At 45.5% G+C, this 20,706-nt stretch overlaps 1 protein-coding gene across 1 annotated transcript in view; it reads right to left on the bottom strand.

The window, feature by feature from the left end:
• MYLK4 (myosin light chain kinase family member 4) overlaps positions 1-20,706 on the bottom strand; it is a 123,166-nt gene that overhangs the window by 62,996 nt on the left and 39,464 nt on the right. The window contains exon 2 of the mRNA XM_075270747.1: positions 17,547-17,802. Within this exon, the coding sequence (XP_075126848.1) occupies positions 17,547-17,802 (256 nt within the window). The remainder of the gene's footprint in view (positions 1-17,546; positions 17,803-20,706) is intronic.

Genomic DNA, 20,706 nt, shown 5'->3' with positions numbered 1-20,706 from the left:
TGCACCCACAATTTTTACTACTGGTATACAGTGCCATTGTCTGACTGGGAATTCAAAGAATATATTGGGAATACAAATACCCTCATTTCTTGCTACTGCCATATAGTGCCAGTTTCTGACTGGTAATTCAAAGAATATATTGGGGTTACGTGCACCCACAATTTTTACTACTGGTATACAGTGCCATTGTCTGACTGGGAATTCAAAGAATATATTGGGAATACAAATACCCTCATTTCTTGCTACTGCCATATAGTGCCAGTGTCTGACTGGGAATTCAAAGAATATATTGGGGTTACGTGCACCCACAATTTTTACTACTGGTATACAGTGCCATTGTCTGACTGGGAATTCAAAGAATATATTGGGAATACAAATACCCTCATTTCTTGCTACTGCCATATAGTGCCAGTTTCTGACTGGTAATTCAAAGAATATATTGGGGTTACGTGCACCCACAATTTTTACTACTGGTATACAGTGCCATTGTCTGACTGGGAATTCAAAGAATATATTGGGAATACAAATACCCTCATTTCTTGCTACTGCCATATAGTGCCAGTTTCTGACTGGTAATTCAAAGAATATATTGTGGTTACGTGCACCCACAATTTTTACTACTGGTATACAGTGCCATTGTCTGACTGGGAATTCAAAGAATATATTGGGAATACAAATACCCTCATTTCTTGCTACTGCCATATAGTGCCAGTTTCTGACTGGTAATTCAAAGAATATATTGGGGTTACGTGCACCCACAATTTTTACTACTGGTATACAGTGCCATTGTCTGACTGGGAATTCAAAGAATATATTGGGAATACAAATACCCTCATTTCTTGCTACTTCCATATAGTGCCAGTGTCTGACTGGGAATTCAAAGAATATATTGGGGTTACGTGCACCCACAATTTTTACTACTGGTATACAGTGCCATTGTCTGACTGGGAATTCAAAGAATATATTGGGGTTATAAATACCCTCATTTCTTGCTACTGCCATATAGTGCCAGTTTCTGACTGGTAATTCAAAGAATATATTGTGGTTACGTGCACCCACAATTTTTACTACTGGTATACAGTGCCATTGTCTGACTGGGAATTCAAAGAATATATTGGGAATACAAATACCCTCATTTCTTGCTACTGCCATATAGTGCCAGTGTCTGACTGGGAATTCAAAGAATATATTGGGGTTACGTGCACCCACAATTTTTACTACTGGTATACAGTGCCATTATCTGACTGGGAATTCAAAGAATATATTGGGAATACAAATACCCTCATTTCTTGCTACTGCCATATAGTGCCAGTTTCTGACTGGTAATTCAAAGAATATATTGGGGTTACGTGCACCCACAATTTTTACTACTGGTATACAGTGCCATTGTCTGACTGGGAATTCAAAGAATATATTGGGAATACAAATACCCTCATTTCTTGCTACTGCCATATAGTGCCAGTTTCTGACTGGTAATTCAAAGAATATATTGGGGTTACGTGCACCCACAATTTTTACTACTGGTATACAGTGCCATTGTCTGACTGGGAATTCAAAGAATATATTGGGAATACAAATACCCTCATTTCTTGCTACTGCCATATAGTGCCAGTGTCTGACTGGGAATTCAAAGAATATATTGGGGTTACGTGCACCCACAATTTTTACTACTGGTATACAGTGCCATTGTCTGACTGGGAATTCAAAGAATATATTGGGAATACAAATACCCTCATTTCTTGCTACTGCCATATAGTGCCAGTGTCTGACTGGGAATTCAAAGAATATATTGGGGTTACGTGCACCCACAATTTTTACTACTGGTATACAGTGCCATTGTCTGACTGGGAATTCAAAGAATATATTGGGGTTATAAATACCCTCATTTCTTGCTACTGCCATATAGTGCCAGTTTCTGACTGGTAATTCAAAGAATATATTGGGGTTACGTGCACCCACAATTTTTACTACTGGTATACAGTGCCATTGTCTGACTGGGAATTCAAAGAATATATTGGGAATACAAATACCCTCATTTCTTGCTACTGCCATATAGTGCCAGTTTCTGACTGGTAATTCAAAGAATATATTGGGGTTACGTGCACCCACAATTTTTACTACTGGTATACAGTGCCATTGTCTGACTGGGAATTCAAAGAATATATTGGGAATACAAATACCCTCATTTCTTGCTACTGCCATATAGTGCCAGTTTCTGACTGGTAATTCAAAGAATATATTGGGGTTACGTGCACCCACAATTTTTACTACTGGTATACAGTGCCATTGTCTGACTGGGAATTCAAAGAATATATTGGGAATACAAATACCCTCATTTCTTGCTACTGCCATATAGTGCCAGTGTCTGACTGGGAATTCAAAGAATATATTGGGAATACAAATACCCTCATTTCTTGCTACTGCCATATAGTGCCAGTTTCTGACTGGTAATTCAAAGAATATATTGGGGTTACGTGCACCCACAATTTTTACTACTGGTATACAGTGCCAATTTCTAACTAGGAATTCAAAATGCGCAAGGCTCCCGGAAAGGGACGTGGACGAGGCCGTGGGCGAGGTCGGGGGAATGGTTCTGGGGAGCAAGGTAGCAGTGAAGCCACAGGGCGTCCCGTGCCTACTCCTGTGGGGCAGCAAGCATTGCGCCACTCCACAGTGCCAGGGTTGCTTGCCACATTAACTAAACTGCAGGGTACAAACCTTAGTAGGCCCGAGAACCAGGAACAGGTCTTGCAATGGCTGTCAGAGAACGCTTACAGCACATTGTCCAGCAGCCAGTCAGACTCTGCCTCCTCTCCTCCTATTACCCAACAGTCTTGTCTTCCTTCCTCCCAAAATTCCGAAGCTTTACAGAACAATAACCCAAACTGTCCCTGCTCCCCAGAGCTGTTCTCCGCTCCTTTCATTGTCCCTCAACCTGCCTCTCCACGTCACGATTCCACGAACCTAACAGAGGAGCATCTGTGTCCAGATGCTCAAACACTAGAGTCTCCTCCATCTCCGTTCGATTTGGTGGTGGATGACCAGCAACCCACCCTCATCGACGATGATGTGACGCAGTTGCCGTCAGGGCATCCAGTTGACCGGCGCATTGTGCGGGAGGAGGAGATGAGACAGGAGTTGGAAGAGGAAGTGGTGGATGATGAGGACACTGACCCGACCTGGACAGGGGGGATGTCAAGCGGGGAAAGTAGTGTGGATGTTGAGGCAGGTGCAGCACCAAAAAGGGTAGCTAGAGGCAGAGGCAGAGGTCAGCAGCTTAGGCGAAGCCAGGCCACACCCGGAATCTCCCAAGATGTTCCAGTTCGTACCCAGCCCCGAAAAACTCCCACCTCGAGGGCACGTTTCTCGAAGGTGTGGAGTTTTTTCAAGGAATGCGCCGAGGACAGATATAGTGTTGTCTGCACAATTTGCCTCTCGAAATTGATTAGGGGCTCTGAGAAGAGCAACCTGTCCACCACTTCAATGCGCCGTCATTTGGAATCCAAGCACTGGAATCAGTGGCAGGCAGCAACGGCAGGACAAAGGCCGCCTGCCGTTCACGCCACTGCCACTGCCTCTGCCACTGCCTCTGCCTCTGCCACTGCCACTGCTGACTGTGCTGGCGATGCACTCCAGAGGACGAGCCAGGACACCACTTCATCTGCCTCCGCCACTTTGTTGACTTCTACCTCATCCTCCCCTGGTCCTGTCTTATCTCCTTCTCCTGCACCATCAAAGGCACCATCAGGCGTTTCTTTACAACAACCCACCATCTCTCAGACATTGGAGCGGCGGCAGAAATACACTGCTAACCACCCACACGCGCAAGCCTTGAACGCCAACATCGCTAAACTGCTGGCCCAGGAGATGTTGGCGTTCCGGCTTGTTGAAACTCCCGCCTTCCTGGACCTGATGGCAACTGCGGCACCTCGCTATGCCGTCCCTAGCCGTCACTACTTCTCCTGGTGTGCCGTCCCCGCCTTGCACCAGCACGTGTCACTCAACATCAGGCGGGCCCTTAGTTCCGCGCTTTGCACAAAGGTCCACTTGACCACCGACGCGTGGACAAGTGCATGCGGACAGGGACGCTACATTTCACTGACGGCACACTGGGTGAATGTAGTTGAGGCTGGGACTGCTTCCCAAACTGGCCCGGTGTACCTCGTCTCCCCGCCTAACATTCCTGGCAGGGACACGAGAAGAACACCCCCCTCCTCCTCCTCCTCTACCGCCTCCTCCTCCGCCACCGCCTCCTCCTCCGCCACCGCCTCCTCCTCCGCTGTTAGATTGACCCCAGCTACGAGTTGGAAACGTTGCAGCACTGGCGTTGGTAGACGTCAGCAGGCTGTGCTGAAGCTGATCAGCTTGGGGGACAGACAGCACACTGCCTCCGAGGTGAGGGATGCCCTCCTCGATGAGACGGCAATATGGTTTGAGCCGCTGCACCTGGGCCCAGGCATGGTCGTTTGTGATAATGGCCGGAACCTGGTAGCAGCTCTGGAGCTTGCCGGACTCCAACATGTTCCATGCCTGGCCCACGTCTTCAACCTAGTGGTGCAACGTTTCCTAAAGAGCTACCCCAATGTTCCAGAGCTACTGGTGAAAGTGCGGCGCATGTGCGCCCACTTTCGCAAGTCGACAGTAGCCGCTGCTAGCTTAAAATCTCTCCAGCAACGCCTGCATGTGCCACAACACCGGCTTTTGTGCGACGTCCCCACACGCTGGAACTCAACGTTTCAGATGTTGAATAGAGTGGTTGAGCAGCAGAGACCTTTGATGGAATACCAGCTACAAAACCCTAGGGTGCCACAAAGTCAGCTGCCTCAGTTTCACATCCATGAGTGGCCATGGATGAGAGACCTTTGTGACATCCTACGGGTCTTTGAGGAGTCCACAAGGAGGGTGAGCTCTGAGGATGCGATGGTGAGCCTTACAATCCCGCTCTTGTGTGTTCTGAGAGAATCCCTGATTGACATCAGGGATAACTCAGATCACACAGAGGAGTTAGGGATAGCATCCGATCCGTCACAGCTGGAGAGTAGGTCCACACATCTGTCCGCTTCACTGCGTTTAATGGAGGAGGAGGAGGAGGAGGAGGAGGAAGAAGAGTTGTCCGATGATGTGATGGTGATACAGGAGGCTTCCGGGCAACTTCGAATCGTCCCATTGTTGCAGCGCGGATGGGTAGACATGGAGGATGAGGAGGAAATGGAGATTGAACTTTCCGGTGGGGCCAGAGGAGTCATGCCAACTAACACTGTGGCAGACATGGCTGAGTTCATGTTGGGGTGCTTTACAACCGACAAGCGTATTGTCAAAATCATGGAGGACAACCAGTACTGGATCTCGTCTTTTATTCCGGTAGAGGGGAGGGCCAATCGCATCAATGCTTGCCACAGGCAATTGGTGCAGAATATGATGGAGATGTTTCCAGCATGTGACGTTGGCGGCAGGGAGGGCAGTTCCTCCAGTAGGCAACCAAGTTCTCACCGGTCCACACAAACAAGGGGCACACTGTCTAAGGTCTGGGACACCTTGATGGCACCCCCTCGCCAAAGTGCCGCCACGGAGGGTCCTAGTGTCACCAGGCGTGAGAAGTATAGGCGCATGTTGCGGGAATACCTTTCCGACCACAGCCCTGTCCTCTCCGACCCCTCTGCGCCCTACACGTATTGGGTGTCGAAGTTGGACCTGTGGCTTGAACTTGCCCTATATGCCTTGGAGGTGCTGTCCTGTCCTGCCGCCAGCGTCCTATCTGAGAGGGTGTTCAGTGCAGCCGGTGGCATCATCACTGACAAGCGCACCCGTCTGTCAGCTGAGAGTGCCGACCGGCTCACTTTGATAAAAATGAACCACCACTGGATAGAGCCTTCATTTTTGTGCCCACCTGTGTAAAGCACCCCAACATGAAACTCCATGTCTGTACTCAACCTCTCCAATTCCTCCGCATCCTCATACTCATCCACCATAAGCGTTGCACAATTCTGCTAATACTAGGCTCCCTCCAACATGATTTCCCCCAACTCTGCTGGTTAGAGGCTCCCTCCACCCTGATTTCCACCAACTCTGCTGGTTAGAGGCTCCCTCCACCCTGCTTTCCCACAACTCTGCTGGTTAGAGGCTCCCTCCACCATGAATTTGCCCAAACTGGGCTGGTTAGAGGCTCCCTCCACCATGAATTGGTCCAAACTGGGGTTTTTAGAGGCTCCCTCCACCATGAATTTGCCAAAACTGGGCTGTTTAGAGGCTCCCTCCACCATGAATTGGTCCAAATTGGGGTTTTTAGAGGCTCCCTCCACCATGAATTTGCCCAAACTGGGCTGGTTAGAGGCTCCCTCCACCATGAATTGGTCCAAACTGGGCTGGTTAGAGGCTCCCTCCACCATGAATTGGTCCAAATTGGGGTTTTTAGAGGCTCCCTCCACCATGAATTGGTCCAAACTGGGCTGTTTAGAGGCTCCCTCCACCATGAATTGGTCCAAACTGGGGTTTTTAGAGGCTCCCTCCACCATGAATTGGTCCAAACTGGGCTGGTTAGAGGCTCCCTCCACCATGAATTGGTCCAAACTGGGTTTTTTAGAGGCTCCCTCCACCATGAATTGGTCCAAACTGGGGTTTTTAGAGGCTCCCTCCACCATGAATTGGTCCAAACTGGGGTTTTTAGAGGCTCCCTCCACCATGAATTGGTCCAAACTGGGGTTTTTAGAGGCTCCCTCCACCATGAATTTGCCCAAACTGGGCTGTTTAGAGGCTCCCTCCACCATGAATTGGTCCAAACTGGGTTTTTTAGAGGCTCCCTCCACCATGAATTGGTCCAAACTGGGGTTTTTAGAGGCTCCCTCCACCATGAATTGGTCCAAACTGGGGTTTTTAGAGGCTCCCTCCACCATGAATTTGCCCAAACTGGGCTGTTTAGAGGCTCCCTCCACCATGAATTTGCCCAAACTGGGCTGTTTAGAGGCTCCCTCCACCATGAATTTGCCCAAACTGGGCTGGTTAGAGGCTCCCTCCACCATGAATTGGTCCAAACTGGGGTTTTTAGAGGCTCCCTCCACCATGAATTGGTCCAAACTTGGCTGTTTAGAGGCTCCCTCCACCATTAATTGGTCCAAACTGGGCTGGTTAGAGGCTCCCTCCACCATGAATTGGTCCAAACTGGGCTGGTTAGAGGCTCCCTCCACCATGAATTGGTCCAAACTGGGGTTTTTAGAGGCTCCCTCCACCATGAATTGGTCCAAACTGGGCTGTTTAGCGGCTCCCTCCACCATTAATTGGTCCAAACTGGGCTGGTTAGAGGCTCCCTCCACCATGAATTTGCCCAAACTGGGCTGTTTAGAGGCTCCCTCCACCATGAATTTGCCCAAACTGGGCTGGTTAGAGGCTCCCTCCACCATGAATTGGTCCAAACTGGGGTTTTTAGAGGCTCCCTCCACCATGAATTGGTCCAAACTTGGCTGTTTAGAGGCTCCCTCCACCATTAATTGGTCCAAACTGGGCTGGTTAGAGGCTCCCTCCACCATGAATTGGTCCAAACTGGGTTTTTTAGAGGCTCCCTCCACCATGAATTTGCCCAAACTGGGCTGTTTAGAGGCTCCCTCCACCATGAATTGGTCCAAACTGGGCTGGTTAGAGGCTCCCTCCACCATGAATTTCCCAAAACTTGGCTGTTTAGAGGCTCCCTCCACCATTAATTGGTCCAAACTGGGCTGGTTAGAGGCTCCCTCCACCATGAATTTGCCCAAACTGGGCTGTTTAGAGGCTCCCTCCACCATGAATTGGTCCAAACTGGGTTTTTTAGAGGCTCCCTCCACCATGAATTGGTCCAAACTGGGCTGTTTAGAGGCTCCCTCCACCATGAATTTGCCCAAACTGGGCTGTTTAGCGGCTCCCTCCACCATTAATTGGTCCAAACTGGGCTGGTTAGAGGCTCCCTCCACCATGAATTTGCCCAAACTGGGCTGTTTAGAGGCTCCCTCCACCATGAATTTGCCCAAACTGGGCTGGTTAGAGGCTCCCTCCACCATGAATTGGTCCAAACTAGGGTTTTTAGAGGCTCCCTCCACCATGAATTGGTCCAAACTTGGCTGTTTAGAGGCTCCCTCCACCATGAATTGGTCCAAACTGGGGTGGTTAGAGGCTCCCTCCACCATTAATTGGTCCAAACTGGGCTGGTTAGAGGCTCCCTCCATCATTAATTGGTCCAAACTGGGCTGGTTAGAGGCTACCTCCACCATTAATTGGTCCAAACTGGGCTGGTTAGAGGCTCCCTCCACCATTAATTGGTCCAAACTGGGCTGGTTAGAGGCTCCCTCCACCATGAATTTGCCCAAACTGGGCTGTTTAGAGGCTCCCTCCACCATGAATTTGCCCAAACTGGGCTGGTTAGAGGCTCCCTCCACCATGAATTGGTCCAAACTGGGTTTTTTAGAGGCTCCCTCCACCATGAATTTGCCCAAACTGGGCTGGTTAGAGGCTCCCTCCACCATGAATTGGTCCAAACTGGGTTTTTTAGAGGCTCCCTCCACCATGAATTTGCCCAAACTGGGCTGGTTAGAGGCTCCCTCCACCATGAATTGGTCCAAACTGGGTTTTTTAGAGGCTCCCTCCACCATGAATTTGCCCAAACTGGGCTGGTTAGAGGCTCCCTCCACCATGAATTGGTCCAAACTGGGTTTTTTAGAGGCTCCCTCCACCATGAATTTGCCCACACTGGGCTGGTTAGAGGCTCCCTCCACCATGAATTGGTCCAAACTGGGGTTTTTAGAGGCTCCCTCCACCATGAATTTGCCCAAACTGGGGTGTTTAGAGGCTCCCTCCACCATGAATTTGCCCAAACTCTGCTGGTTAGAGGCTCAATCCACCCTGATTTTCAAAACAAATGTTGGTGCCAACCTCAACTTACTACAAGGGCCAAATTCACTGCTGGTGACAAGCTCTCCTCACTGCAAGTGCCAAATACACATGTTTCAAGGTGTTTTCCTACTGTCAGAGATGTGGTATTGAGTGTGTAAAGTGTGTAGTTGTTAGGCTGTGATGTTGGGGTAATAGAGGGTCTTTGGTGTGTTAGATGCCCCCAGACATGCTTCCCCTGCTGTCCCAGTGTCATTCCAGAGGTGTTGGCATCATTTCCTGGGGTGTCATAGTGGACTTGGTGACCCTCCAGACACGGATTTGGGTTTCCCCCTTAACGAGTATCTGTTCCCCATAGACTATAATGGGGTTCGAAACCCATTCGAACTCACGAACATTGAGCGGCTGTTCGAATCGAATTTCGAACCTCGAACATTTTAGTGTTCGCTCATCTCTAGTGACTACCACTAAATTCCACTCTACTCCCTTCTGTGAAAGGGACAGATCAAGTTATTTTCATTCCTAGAAGTTAAGTTCCTGATAATAGCCATCACATAACTCTCCTAATCCATGTGTGTCAAGCTAGATGCATTCCTGCCATGTTACTCTCCTTAGATACTTAGAAAGTCTTACCTGACATGGTCCTACCTATCTGCAATATTACAACAATGGGATGCCCCAACAGTTTCTTACTTGGACACATGTCCTATATACAGAACTGCTGACCTTCATTTGTTGTAAAGGATTTTGCTCCAATCTATTCCCTATCCAGTGGGATACACAGTAGGTATGCCCCATATTTCCCCTTCTCTTTATCCTAGCCAAAAGCCCCTAGCAATTTGTATACACAGCGCACCTACCATTAGAGATCTTCTGCTCACCATAATCCATAATCTATATATGTTCGCAGATGACATATCGCTACTGATATCCACCCCACACATTACCCTTCCTAATCTATTCTCTGTGTGGTCCAGGTTCAGGTCAGTCCTGAGTAAATAGCTCACTATCCAAGGTCCTTAATAGAGATGAGCGAGTACTGTTCGGATAAGCTGATCCGAACAGAACGCTCGCATAGAAATGAATGGACGTAGCCGGCACGCGGGGGGTTAAGCGGCCGGCCGCCGTCAAAGCGGAAGTACCAGGTGCATCCATTCATTTCTATGGAACGTGCTGTTCGGATCGGCTGATCCAAACAGTACTCGCTCATCTCTAGTCCTTAACCTAAAACTACAATTTCACTAATACATTTTAACCTCTTTCCAGCAGTTCCCAAGATACCCTGATTACCTTGAAGTCTGTTTACACATCATTATATACACAAAATTATTCACCACTCATTGACAAACTAAGAGTTCTTCTATAGAGTTAGAGCCGATACCATATACTGGATTAGAAGGTGTAAAGGGATTTTCCGGACAATTTTTTTTTTCCAAAAAGCTCTGCTAGTGCATTAATAAGTTAATAAGTGAATTCAAATACCATTAGAGGTGTTTTGAGTGATCTGCATTTGTTTACATGGGCATCTTCCTTTTCAGTTTTCCTACAACTACCATGATGCCTTGGGTCACTCAGAGCTGTCTCACACCACTTCCCTCTCTCCCTCTCTGTTTCTCATTCACCCCCCCCCTGTTTCCCTAGCTAGCCCGCCCACCACTAGCCCTTCCTAACTAACTCAAACCCGCACCCCATCATACTTACCTTCTGGGCAGGATCTTCTGAGTACAGGATGTCACTTCTTCTGGATGGCTGGCACCTCCTCTACTTAACGCCAGCTGGCCACCCACGCCTGTGCAATATAGCTGGAGTGCCGGCTATTGCGCATGCCTGCACTCTGCCCTTAAGGAATTGACGTACCATACCTAGAAGATCCTGCGTAGAAGTTAAGTTTGGTTGGGTGCGGGGGTTGAGCTAGTTAGTAAAGGCTCGTAGTGGGCCAGTTAGCTAGCGAAACAGGGTGGGGGTGTGAGAGAGAACGGGAAGGGGAGAGAGTGAGAGAGGGAGATGGTGTAAGTCAGCTCTCAGTGGCCCAAGGCATCATAGTAGTTATAGGAAAACAGAACAGGAACATGTACATGTAAACAAATGCAGAAGCTCACAGAGAATGACAGGAGCTCACAGATAAAATCAGAGATCACTCAGAACACTGCTAATGGTATTTGGGGCCCCAAAGGTCATTCTGAAAAAAAATATTACTAATCTAAATAGCACAGATTTTGCACTGGGACCCAGGAGCTTCAATTTAAGCTTCTACTTTTGGGAATGGACCATGGATATGGTCTCCTTTGGATGATTATATTATCCCATCCACATCTGATGGAGCCTTACACTCCATATAAGTACTGGTCACTATGTTCTATATAATATACCATGACCACCCAATGGTAAAACTAAATCCTAAAATAGATCCACTCTCCCCCCACATTCCTCCTTATTCTTTTCTAGTTTCCTTTTTTCTCTTCTTCATAAATGATGTAGCTTTTTGGCAAATGAACAGGGGAAAGATGCACATATAATTTGTCAAATGTACTTTATTTTAAAAATTAGCATGTAAAAATCCAAATATGTAAAAAAAATGTTCCAGCAGGCCACATGTAGATAAAACATAACCTCTACTTCATATCAAAAGGTAAAAAGGGGATTACATCACCCATTCAGGACACATGATCATGATGGAGCTTACGCGTTTCAGGACGTATACAAGTGCCTTAGTCATAGCCTCATTTATTGTTACACAAGGTGGAGAAGGTTTTCAGTTTTTTTTTTCTGAATTACATGTAAAAATCCAGCCTTAGTAAATATCCCCTTTTGTCTAAGTTTGTCATAGTTATTGTTTGATAGACCTGCTCTGCTTTTTCTGAAGAAAAAAAAGTGGTAACTGAACACATGTACAATGCAGCTGAGCCAGTACCATGACACCTTTAGGCTAGGGCTACATGGCGATATTGCCCATGACTCCTGTTGTTTGACAAAAGATCTCTGTGTTACCAACCAACTCCTTCACTCATGTTACTGAATGGAGTCGCACAGAAACCCAAGAGTGCTGTGACTGTCACAGAAAGTCAAGCAATAGTTTACTTACTTGCAACTAGATTTTGCGGCGGTAGTAGTACCCTTGTGGTCACAATGTGACTCCATTCACATTGGCTGTGACGGGAATCACAGCCAAAATTGCTGTGTAACCCTAGCCTTAAAGAGGACCTTTCATGTCCACAAACACATGCAGTTTCATAAACCGCTAGAAAGCCAACAGTGCACTGAATTCAGTGCACTGTAAGGTTTCCCATTATGTGCCCCCGTGGAAGAGATATCAGTGCATTTACCGATAGCTCTTCATTGTTAGAAGGGCGTTCCTGACAGTCTAACTGGGAACGCCCCTCCTGACAGTCTGTCCGTAGCGCTATACTATGATGACGCATCCCGGGGCACACAAGGGGAAAGCCAACAGTGCGCTGGATTCAGCATACTGTCGTCCTTCTAGCAGTATATAAAACCGCATGTGCCCGAGGACATGAAAGGTACGCTTTAAGCATCATCTATTGCTACCTTGGGTACACTACACAGTGACTGTATAATGTAAGAAAGTGTCTACTTGTGGCTCAGTACACTAAAAAGTACTGGATCTTGTAGAAGTCCCTTACAGCTGACTGGTGCAGGGGCTGAGTGTGAGCAACCTACTGATCAGCTATTAATGGCCTGAAGATCAAGCTTTGTTGCCAATAAAGCTGTTTCAGCAACCAACATTTTGCAACAATTAAACATATTTAATGTACATTATAATAAACACTATTCTACCCACTGACTTTGGCACCCGATTAACTTGTGCTGGCCAAGCTTTTTCTCTTGAACATACTGTAATAACTGATTCATTAATGTTAATGTTAGGTAAAACAGTTACAAATTTAAAACTAAGCTCCCTAATAGCTTCAGAGCTATATTGCCATCTAGTGAAAAATATTAATATAGTCATAGGTTTCTCGTCTTGAAATTGAATGTATAAAATGAAGATAATGTCACTCCTTAGGGAGAGACCACTTTTTCAGGTGTGTGGAGACTTATACAGCCATAGTTGCTCCACTGCAAGGGAACATGGGAAGAATATGCTAATCTGTCTCCCAAGATGTAAACAGGGAGACAGTGCCTCTGTTATGCTGCCCACTATTGGGAAGCACCCTGAACATCATGCCCGACTTTCCCAGAAGTCTTTACTGCATAATGTGGGATTTTTACCAAGTTAGTTTCTCAGCTACGGATGGCATGCAGTAAAGACTTCTGGGAAAGTCGGGCATGATGTTCAGGGTGCTTCCCAATAGAGGGCAGCATAACAGAGGCACTGTCTCCCTGTTTACATCTTGGGAGACAGATTTGCATATTCTTCCCATGTATAAAATGAACAAATAAATGATAATGCAAAGTTGTCATTATTACATCCTCTGTAAGAATGGAAGCAGAAGGCTCCATCCCCTGCATAGATTCCAGTGTAGGAGGTTACCTGGAACAGCTGTGACTCCCAACCCACAAAGTCCCTTTAAGGTCTACAGTAAAATGCATGTTACAGGCAAAGTACGAAACGCAGGCATTATATAGAATACCTAGGCATTTTATAGAATGCCTAACGCTATTTAGGTAAAGTATGAAAATGCATAATCAAATCAGAATGCCGTTTCCCAAAACATTTCTTTGAATGACAATGAAAGTTGGACAAAACCAAAAATGGATTAACCCCTTAACGCTCTGGTCAGTAATAGTACGTCCTGGCAAGTAGCACGTTCGCGTTCAGGTCAGTACTATTACTGACCAGTAATGGCGCCGGCCGCCAGGACAAGCTGCCCCAGTGAACTGCCGGTCGGAGCTCTGCTCCGATCAGCAGTATTAACCCTTCCGCTGCAGCGGACACATGTCCGCAACATCGAGAGAGTTTTCTGTCACATCACCACCACCCCCCGGGCACCCCCCGCGGCGAGATCGGGGGGTGCCCTGATGAATTTTATGTAGCCCGGGGTCTGGTTACTGACCCTGGGCAGCTAGGACCCCAGCTTACCTGGATGATCCTGCTTGTGATGCTGGAAGTGTGTCTATGCGTCTCCATAGACACACTTCCTCTATAGTCTGCAATGCATGTGTATTGCAGGCTATAGTACTGGACCAGCAATCAGAGTATTGCTGGTCCAAGTATAGTTATAAAACAAATAAAAAATGTAAAAAAAGTGTAAAAAATAAATAAAGTGTGTGAAATAAATAAATTAATTAATAAAGCCCCAAAATTCCCTTTTTCTATAGCAAATGAGTTATTAAAAAGAAACACCTAAAAAATAATAAAAACAATGCATATTTGGTATCGCCGCATCCGTAACAACCTGTACCATAAAACTAAAACATTATTTCACCTATATGGTAAATGTCGAGAAAAAAAAACGGGAAAAAAACGCCGGAAATATTGATTTTCTGATATAAAGATAAAATCTGACTTTATTAGATTCTGATTAAAAACAAATATAGAGCGATACCGCACTAAAAGGTGCACAGCAGATCGAGCAATAATCCCAAATTTACATAGGGTACCTATAATAACTCAGTGGCCACTACACGGGATTGTGCTCATCTAGCAAAACAAAGTGTATACTGCTTACAGATGAATTATGGTTTCACTTGATAATTCAGATGCTAAAGGGTCAATAGTGGGACAATTTCAGTGGGGGGATTCCAACTCATGTGGTCAGCGATAAATATATTAGTTTACTGTGCAATAGAGTATGTGTAACCACCAGTAAAGACTAGAGATGAGCGAACACTAAAATGTTCGAGGTTCGAAATTCGATTCGAACAGCCGCTCACTGTTCGAGTGTTCGAATGGGTTTCGAACCCCATTATAGTCTATGGGGAACATAAACTCGTTAAGGGGGAAACCCAAATTCGTGTCTGGAGGGTCACCAAGTCCACTATGACACCCCAGGAAATGATACCAACACCCTGGAATGACACTGGGACAGCAGGGGAAGCATGTCTGGGGGCATAAAAGTCACTTTATTTCATGGAAATCCCTGTCAGTTTGCGATTTTCGCAAGCTAACTTTTCCCCATAGAAATGCATTGGCCAGTGCTGATTGGCCAGAGTACGGAACTCGACCAATCAGCGCTGGCTCTGCTGGAGGAGGCGGAGTCTAAGATCGCTCCACACCAGTCTCCATTCAGGTCCGACCTTAGACTCCGCCTCCTCCGGCAGAGCCAGCGCTGATTGGCCGAAGGCTGGCCAATGCATTCCTATGCGAATGCAGAGACTTAGCAGTGCTGAGTCAGTTTTGCTCAACTACACATCTGATGCACACTCGGCACTGCTACATCAGATGTAGCAATCTGATGTAGCAGAGCCGAGGGTGCACTAGAACCCCTGTGCAAACTCAGTTCACGCTAATAGAATGCATTGGCCAGCGCTGATTGGCCAATGCATTCTATTAGCCCGATGAAGTAGAGCTGAATGTGTGTGCTAAGCACACACATTCAGCACTGCTTCATCACGCCAATACAATGCATTAGCCAGTGCTGATTGGCCAGAGTACGGAATTCGGCCAATCAGCGCTGGCTCTGCTGGAGGAGGCGGAGTCTAAGGTCGGACCTGAATGGAGACTGGTGTGGAGCGATCTTAGACTCCGCCTCCTCCAGCAGAGCCAGCGCTGATTGGCCGAATTCCGTACTCTGGCCAATCAGCGCTGGCCAATGCATTCTATTAGCCCGATGAAGTAGAGCTGAATGTGTATGCTAAGCATACACATTCAGCACTGCTTCATCACACCAATACAATGCATTAGCCAGTGCTGATTGGCCAGAGTACGGAATTCGGCCAATCAGCGCTGGCTCTGCTGGAGGAGGCGGTCTAACGTCGGACCTGAATGGAGACTGGTGTGGAGCGATCTTAGACTCCGCCTCCTCCAGCAGAGCCAGCGCTGATTGGCCGAATTCCATACTCTGGCCAATCAGCGCTGGCCAATGCATTCTATTAGCCCGATGAAGTAGAGCTGAATGTGTATGCTAAGCATACACATTCAGCACTGCTTCATCACACCAATACAATGCATTAGCCAGTGCTGATTGGCCAGAGTACGGAATTCGGCCAATCAGCGCTGGCTCTGCTGGAGGAGGCGGAGTCTAAGGTCGGACCTGAATGGAGACTGGTGTGGAGCGATCTTAGACTCCGCCTCCTCCAGCAGAGCCAGCGCTGATTGGCCGAATTCCGTAATCTGGCCAATCAGCGCTGGCCAATGCATTCTATTAGCCCGATGAAGTAGAGCTGAATGTGTGTGCTTAGCACACACATTCAGCTCTACTTCATCGGGCTAATAGAATGCATTGGCCAATCAGCGCTGGCCAATGCATTCTATTAGCTTGATGAAGCAGAGTGTGCACAAGGGTTCAAGCGCACCCTCGGCTCTGATGTAGCAGAGCCGAGGGTGCACAAGGGTTCAAGTGCAGCCTCGCCTCTCCTACATCAGAGCCGAGGGTGCGCTTGAACCCTTGTGCAGCCTCGGCTCTGCTACATCAGAGCCGAGGGTGCGCTTGAACCCTTGTGCACACTCTGCTTCATCAAGCTAATAGAATGCATTGGCCAGCACTGATTGGCCAGAGTACGGAATTCGGCCAATCAGCGCTGGCCAATGCATCCCTATGGGAAAAAGTTTATCTCACAAAAATCACAATTACACACCCGATAGAGCCCCAAAAAGTTATTTTTAATAACATTCCCCCCTAAATAAAGGTTATCCCTACCTATCCCTGCCTGTACAGCTATCCCTGTCTCATAGTCACAAAGTTCACATTCTCATATGACCCGGATTTGAAATCCACTATTCGTCTAAAATGGAGGTCACCTGATTTCGGCAGCCAATGACTTTTTCCAATTTTTTTCAATGCCCCCGTTGTCGTAGTTCCTGTCCCACCTCCCCTGCGCTGTTATTGGTGCAAAAAAGGCGCCAGGGAAGGTGGGAGGGGAATCGAATTTTGGCGCACTTTACCACGCGGTGTTCGATTCGATTCGAACATGGCGAACACCCTGATATCCGATCGAACATGTGTTCGATAGAACACTGTTCGCTCATCTCTAGTAAAGACTACAGTACAATGTTTCTTTGCACCAACGTTTTTTTGGCCTGCTTGCTTGGTGATTACCCCACAGCTAAATTCACATCTCCATATGGGGATTAAAGAGTGACTACCAGGGAGCCTACTTAGACAACGCCCTTAGGAGTGGATTAAAGTCAAACCAGATATTTAGAAGAGGATCATATCCGCTAGATGTTACCATTTTTTTTTTTAATGGATCCATGAACAGGTTTATAGGTTTTCAATGGACCTTCTGTCATGTGTGTAAGTGTTTGTTTCCCTTTCCCTTTATCAATTTTATCAATGAAGATGATCTCTTTCTTCTGTCATTTTGAACAACAGTATCCTATAGGTACTGATTTTTTTTTGTACCATGCATGTCTATGGCAATAGGATGATACAGGATAATCATCCTGTTGAATTATTTTTGTTTGTTTTTTTTAATGTGCATTTTGTTTTTTATGATACAGAAAAAACCAAAAACAGAATGTTTTACCAGGATCCAAACCTGGGACAAGCCTAGCCTAAAGCTATATATCTGTTGAATAAATCACATGTATAAATATAATCAAGTATTACATTCAGTAGATGTATATACTCTACCTCTTCACTGTCCGTGTCTTCTTCAAATTCTGTGTCATTTTCTTCCCAAACACATTTCATGACTTTATGGAAGTGGGAAATTTCCTCAGTTTTCTTATTGGTACAGCACAAGTCCACACTATCCATTCGCAGAAGTTTCAGTGACATACAGATACTGCCATTTAGGTCACAATTGTCCTGAGGGGTCTGATTATTATCCATTTTTTCATCTACAAATAATGTACTTTTTTGATTTTCAAGATCTTTGTTGCTTTGCCTAAAAAAGAAAACAAAAATGTAATATATATGATTTACTATAATATACTTTATTATTGCTAATTTGGCATTTTCAAAATATTTAGCAATATATATTCTACTGGTCAGCCATAATATTAAAACCACCTTATTAAGTGTATGAGTGGATGCTTTATCGGTGTTTTGCACCTATGAAACCTCTACCATATACCATTTGGACCTCTCTGCTTCCAGATAAGAGTATGGTTCCAGAGAACCATTAATTCACTTTACATCAGGGCTCTCTTTTAGTGATATGATTTATGATTCACCACCTGGGGGACACTTACCAAAGGGATTAAAGAGAGAATATGATTTGCATCTTGATTTACAATAAATGACCTCACTTGCCTATGTCATGTTTACTTTAAAGGTAATACAACCTAATTCTATGAAATGTCTTTTAGTCCACCCACAAATACTGACAGTTGTCAAACATTTATCGGTGAGATACTCTATGTGATACCCGTGTTTTGTATTGCTTCATTTTTCTAATTTTCCAATACATTTTTCAATTTGTTTTTCTTTTATTCCGTATTTCTCCCATCTTTCCTATTCTGTCCCCATCTACCACACCATATCAGTCCATCTTACTAGCCATATCCACACTAATCACTAGAAGAATCCCACATAAACCATTTACATTACTTCAGGACATAATAACTTCATCCATTAGAGGGAGCTTACATTGCCTGACAATTAAAAAAATAAATCCACTAAAGTGAGCTTCTATAACCCCTCTCCTCATGGAATGCCATTTAAACCTCAGACTAGACTACACCACCTACCACAGGTATGTATCCTATGTTCCTCCCTACTGCTTTTGTGTGGAGACCATTGTGGAGCATGCTATATTGTGTGGGGTCACTGTGGAGCATTGTACTGGGAGGGCCTTCTGGAGATCATATTATATGGTGTGGGGCAACTGTAGAGAATTAATTGGGAGGGACAAAGAAGCAGTACACTAGAGGGCCTTCTGGGGAGCATATAATATTGGGTGTGGCCCACTGTGGACCGTTATACTGGGCATGGATGCTCTGGGGAGCATATTACATTGTATGGGGCCACTGGGGAGAGCACTATGGAGCATTATACTAGGGGGCCCTCTGAGGAGCATATTATACAGTAAACCACTGTGGAGCTTTATACTAAGGGAAAGATGCAGTGTGGGGAGCATGTGGCGTGTACTATATTATATGGGGCTTCTTGGAGTACATTATACTCTGTGGGATTACTTATACCAAAAGTATAGCACGTCTATTGGAGGAATAGGTATAACCCATCATAATTCAATCCTACCTCCCTCCCTCATTAAGCCCTTCAAACCTAGCATGTCTTAAACCACAAACATAGATATACAAACACAAAACTGGAACAGGCCAGATGGTTATCGACACTCAACATATCCAACTACAGGTTCAAGTAAAAAATATATACCTTTATTAACACAATGTTAAAAATTATATACATCAATATAGAGAAATACACATATACTGGACAGATGCAAAACACCGTATAAAACAGTACACATAGATGAATCTTAGTGAAATAGTATTGCACATATATATATAGTAAGATACTATATATATATGTGCAATACTATTTCACTAAGATTCATCTATGTGTACTGTTTTATACGGTGTTTTGCATCTGTCCAGTATATGTGTATTTCTCTATATTGATGTATATAATTTTTAACATTGTGTTAATAAAGGTATATATTTTTTACTTGAACCTGTAGTTGGATATGTTGAGTGTCGATAACCATCTGGCCTGTTCCAGTTTTGTGTTTGTATATCTGTGGGATTACTGTAGAGCATTATACTGGGGGGGGGGCACTGTGGAGCATTATACATGGGTAACTCCTCTGAGGAGTATATTACACTATGTGGAGGCCATTGTGGAGCGTTATTCTGGGAGGGCATTGTGGGGTGCATATTATTCTGTGTGGAGAAAATTTTATAGTACGGAGCTGCTTGGGATACTGTCTGGGGCCACTAAGGAGTAATATACTGTGTGGGGGCTCTGGGGAGCATATTATACTGTGTGGAGACTTATATACCATGTGGGGTCGTTATGAGGGGGCTCAGGGGAGCATTTCATACTGTGTGGGGCCACTGTGGAGCACTAAATACCATGTCGGGAAACTGTGGAGGGCCCTGTGTGCTATGTATGTATTACAGCTCTCTCACTATAATCTTGCACATATGTGTAGTGCTCCATGGTCATGTCATTCCCCATACAGTACTGTTTATAAACCTGCCATGGAGCTATTGGGGCTTGCACAGTACTATAGGGGCTGATTTTACTCGGTCATCGTAACACCAGATAGTCAGCACATGTAAGACTTCAGTGAAGAAGCCGTGGTGTCAGCTATTAGCAGGAAGTTATTTTTTTTTGGTGGGGGGACCCATAACAAGTTACTATGGTGGGCCTAAGGCCTTTCAGTCCGACAGTGTATAAGGGAGAACTATTATATGTAAGGGGCTCTTATTTGTAAGTGAGGGACTATTATATATAGGGTGGGTTACTATATATAAGGGGGAAACTGTTAAACATGAAGAAGCTATTATAAAGGAAAATTATATATACAGGGGGCTATTATTTATAAGACGGGCTATTTATAAGGGAGGAAGTATTTATTAGAGGATTATAAAAAGGGGGAAAGCATTATATATAAGGCATCTATTATAAGGGGGAGCTATTATTTACAAGAAGGGAACTATTTATAAGGGAGGTTTAATTGTTAAGTTGGCTTGTTTATAAAGGGGGCTATTAGTGATAATGGGGACTATTATTTATAAGTGGAAACTATTACTTATAACAAAGCTATTATTAATAAGGGGGGACTATTTATAAGGGAGCAGTATTATTTTTACGGTGTGAT

The sequence above is a fragment of the Leptodactylus fuscus genome, chromosome 4, assembly GCF_031893055.1.
Source record: "Leptodactylus fuscus isolate aLepFus1 chromosome 4, aLepFus1.hap2, whole genome shotgun sequence".
NCBI classification, from domain to species: Eukaryota; Metazoa; Chordata; class Amphibia; order Anura; family Leptodactylidae; genus Leptodactylus; species Leptodactylus fuscus.
Note: the sequence above shows the minus strand (reverse complement) of the source record. Positions and strands in the feature narration are given on the sequence as shown.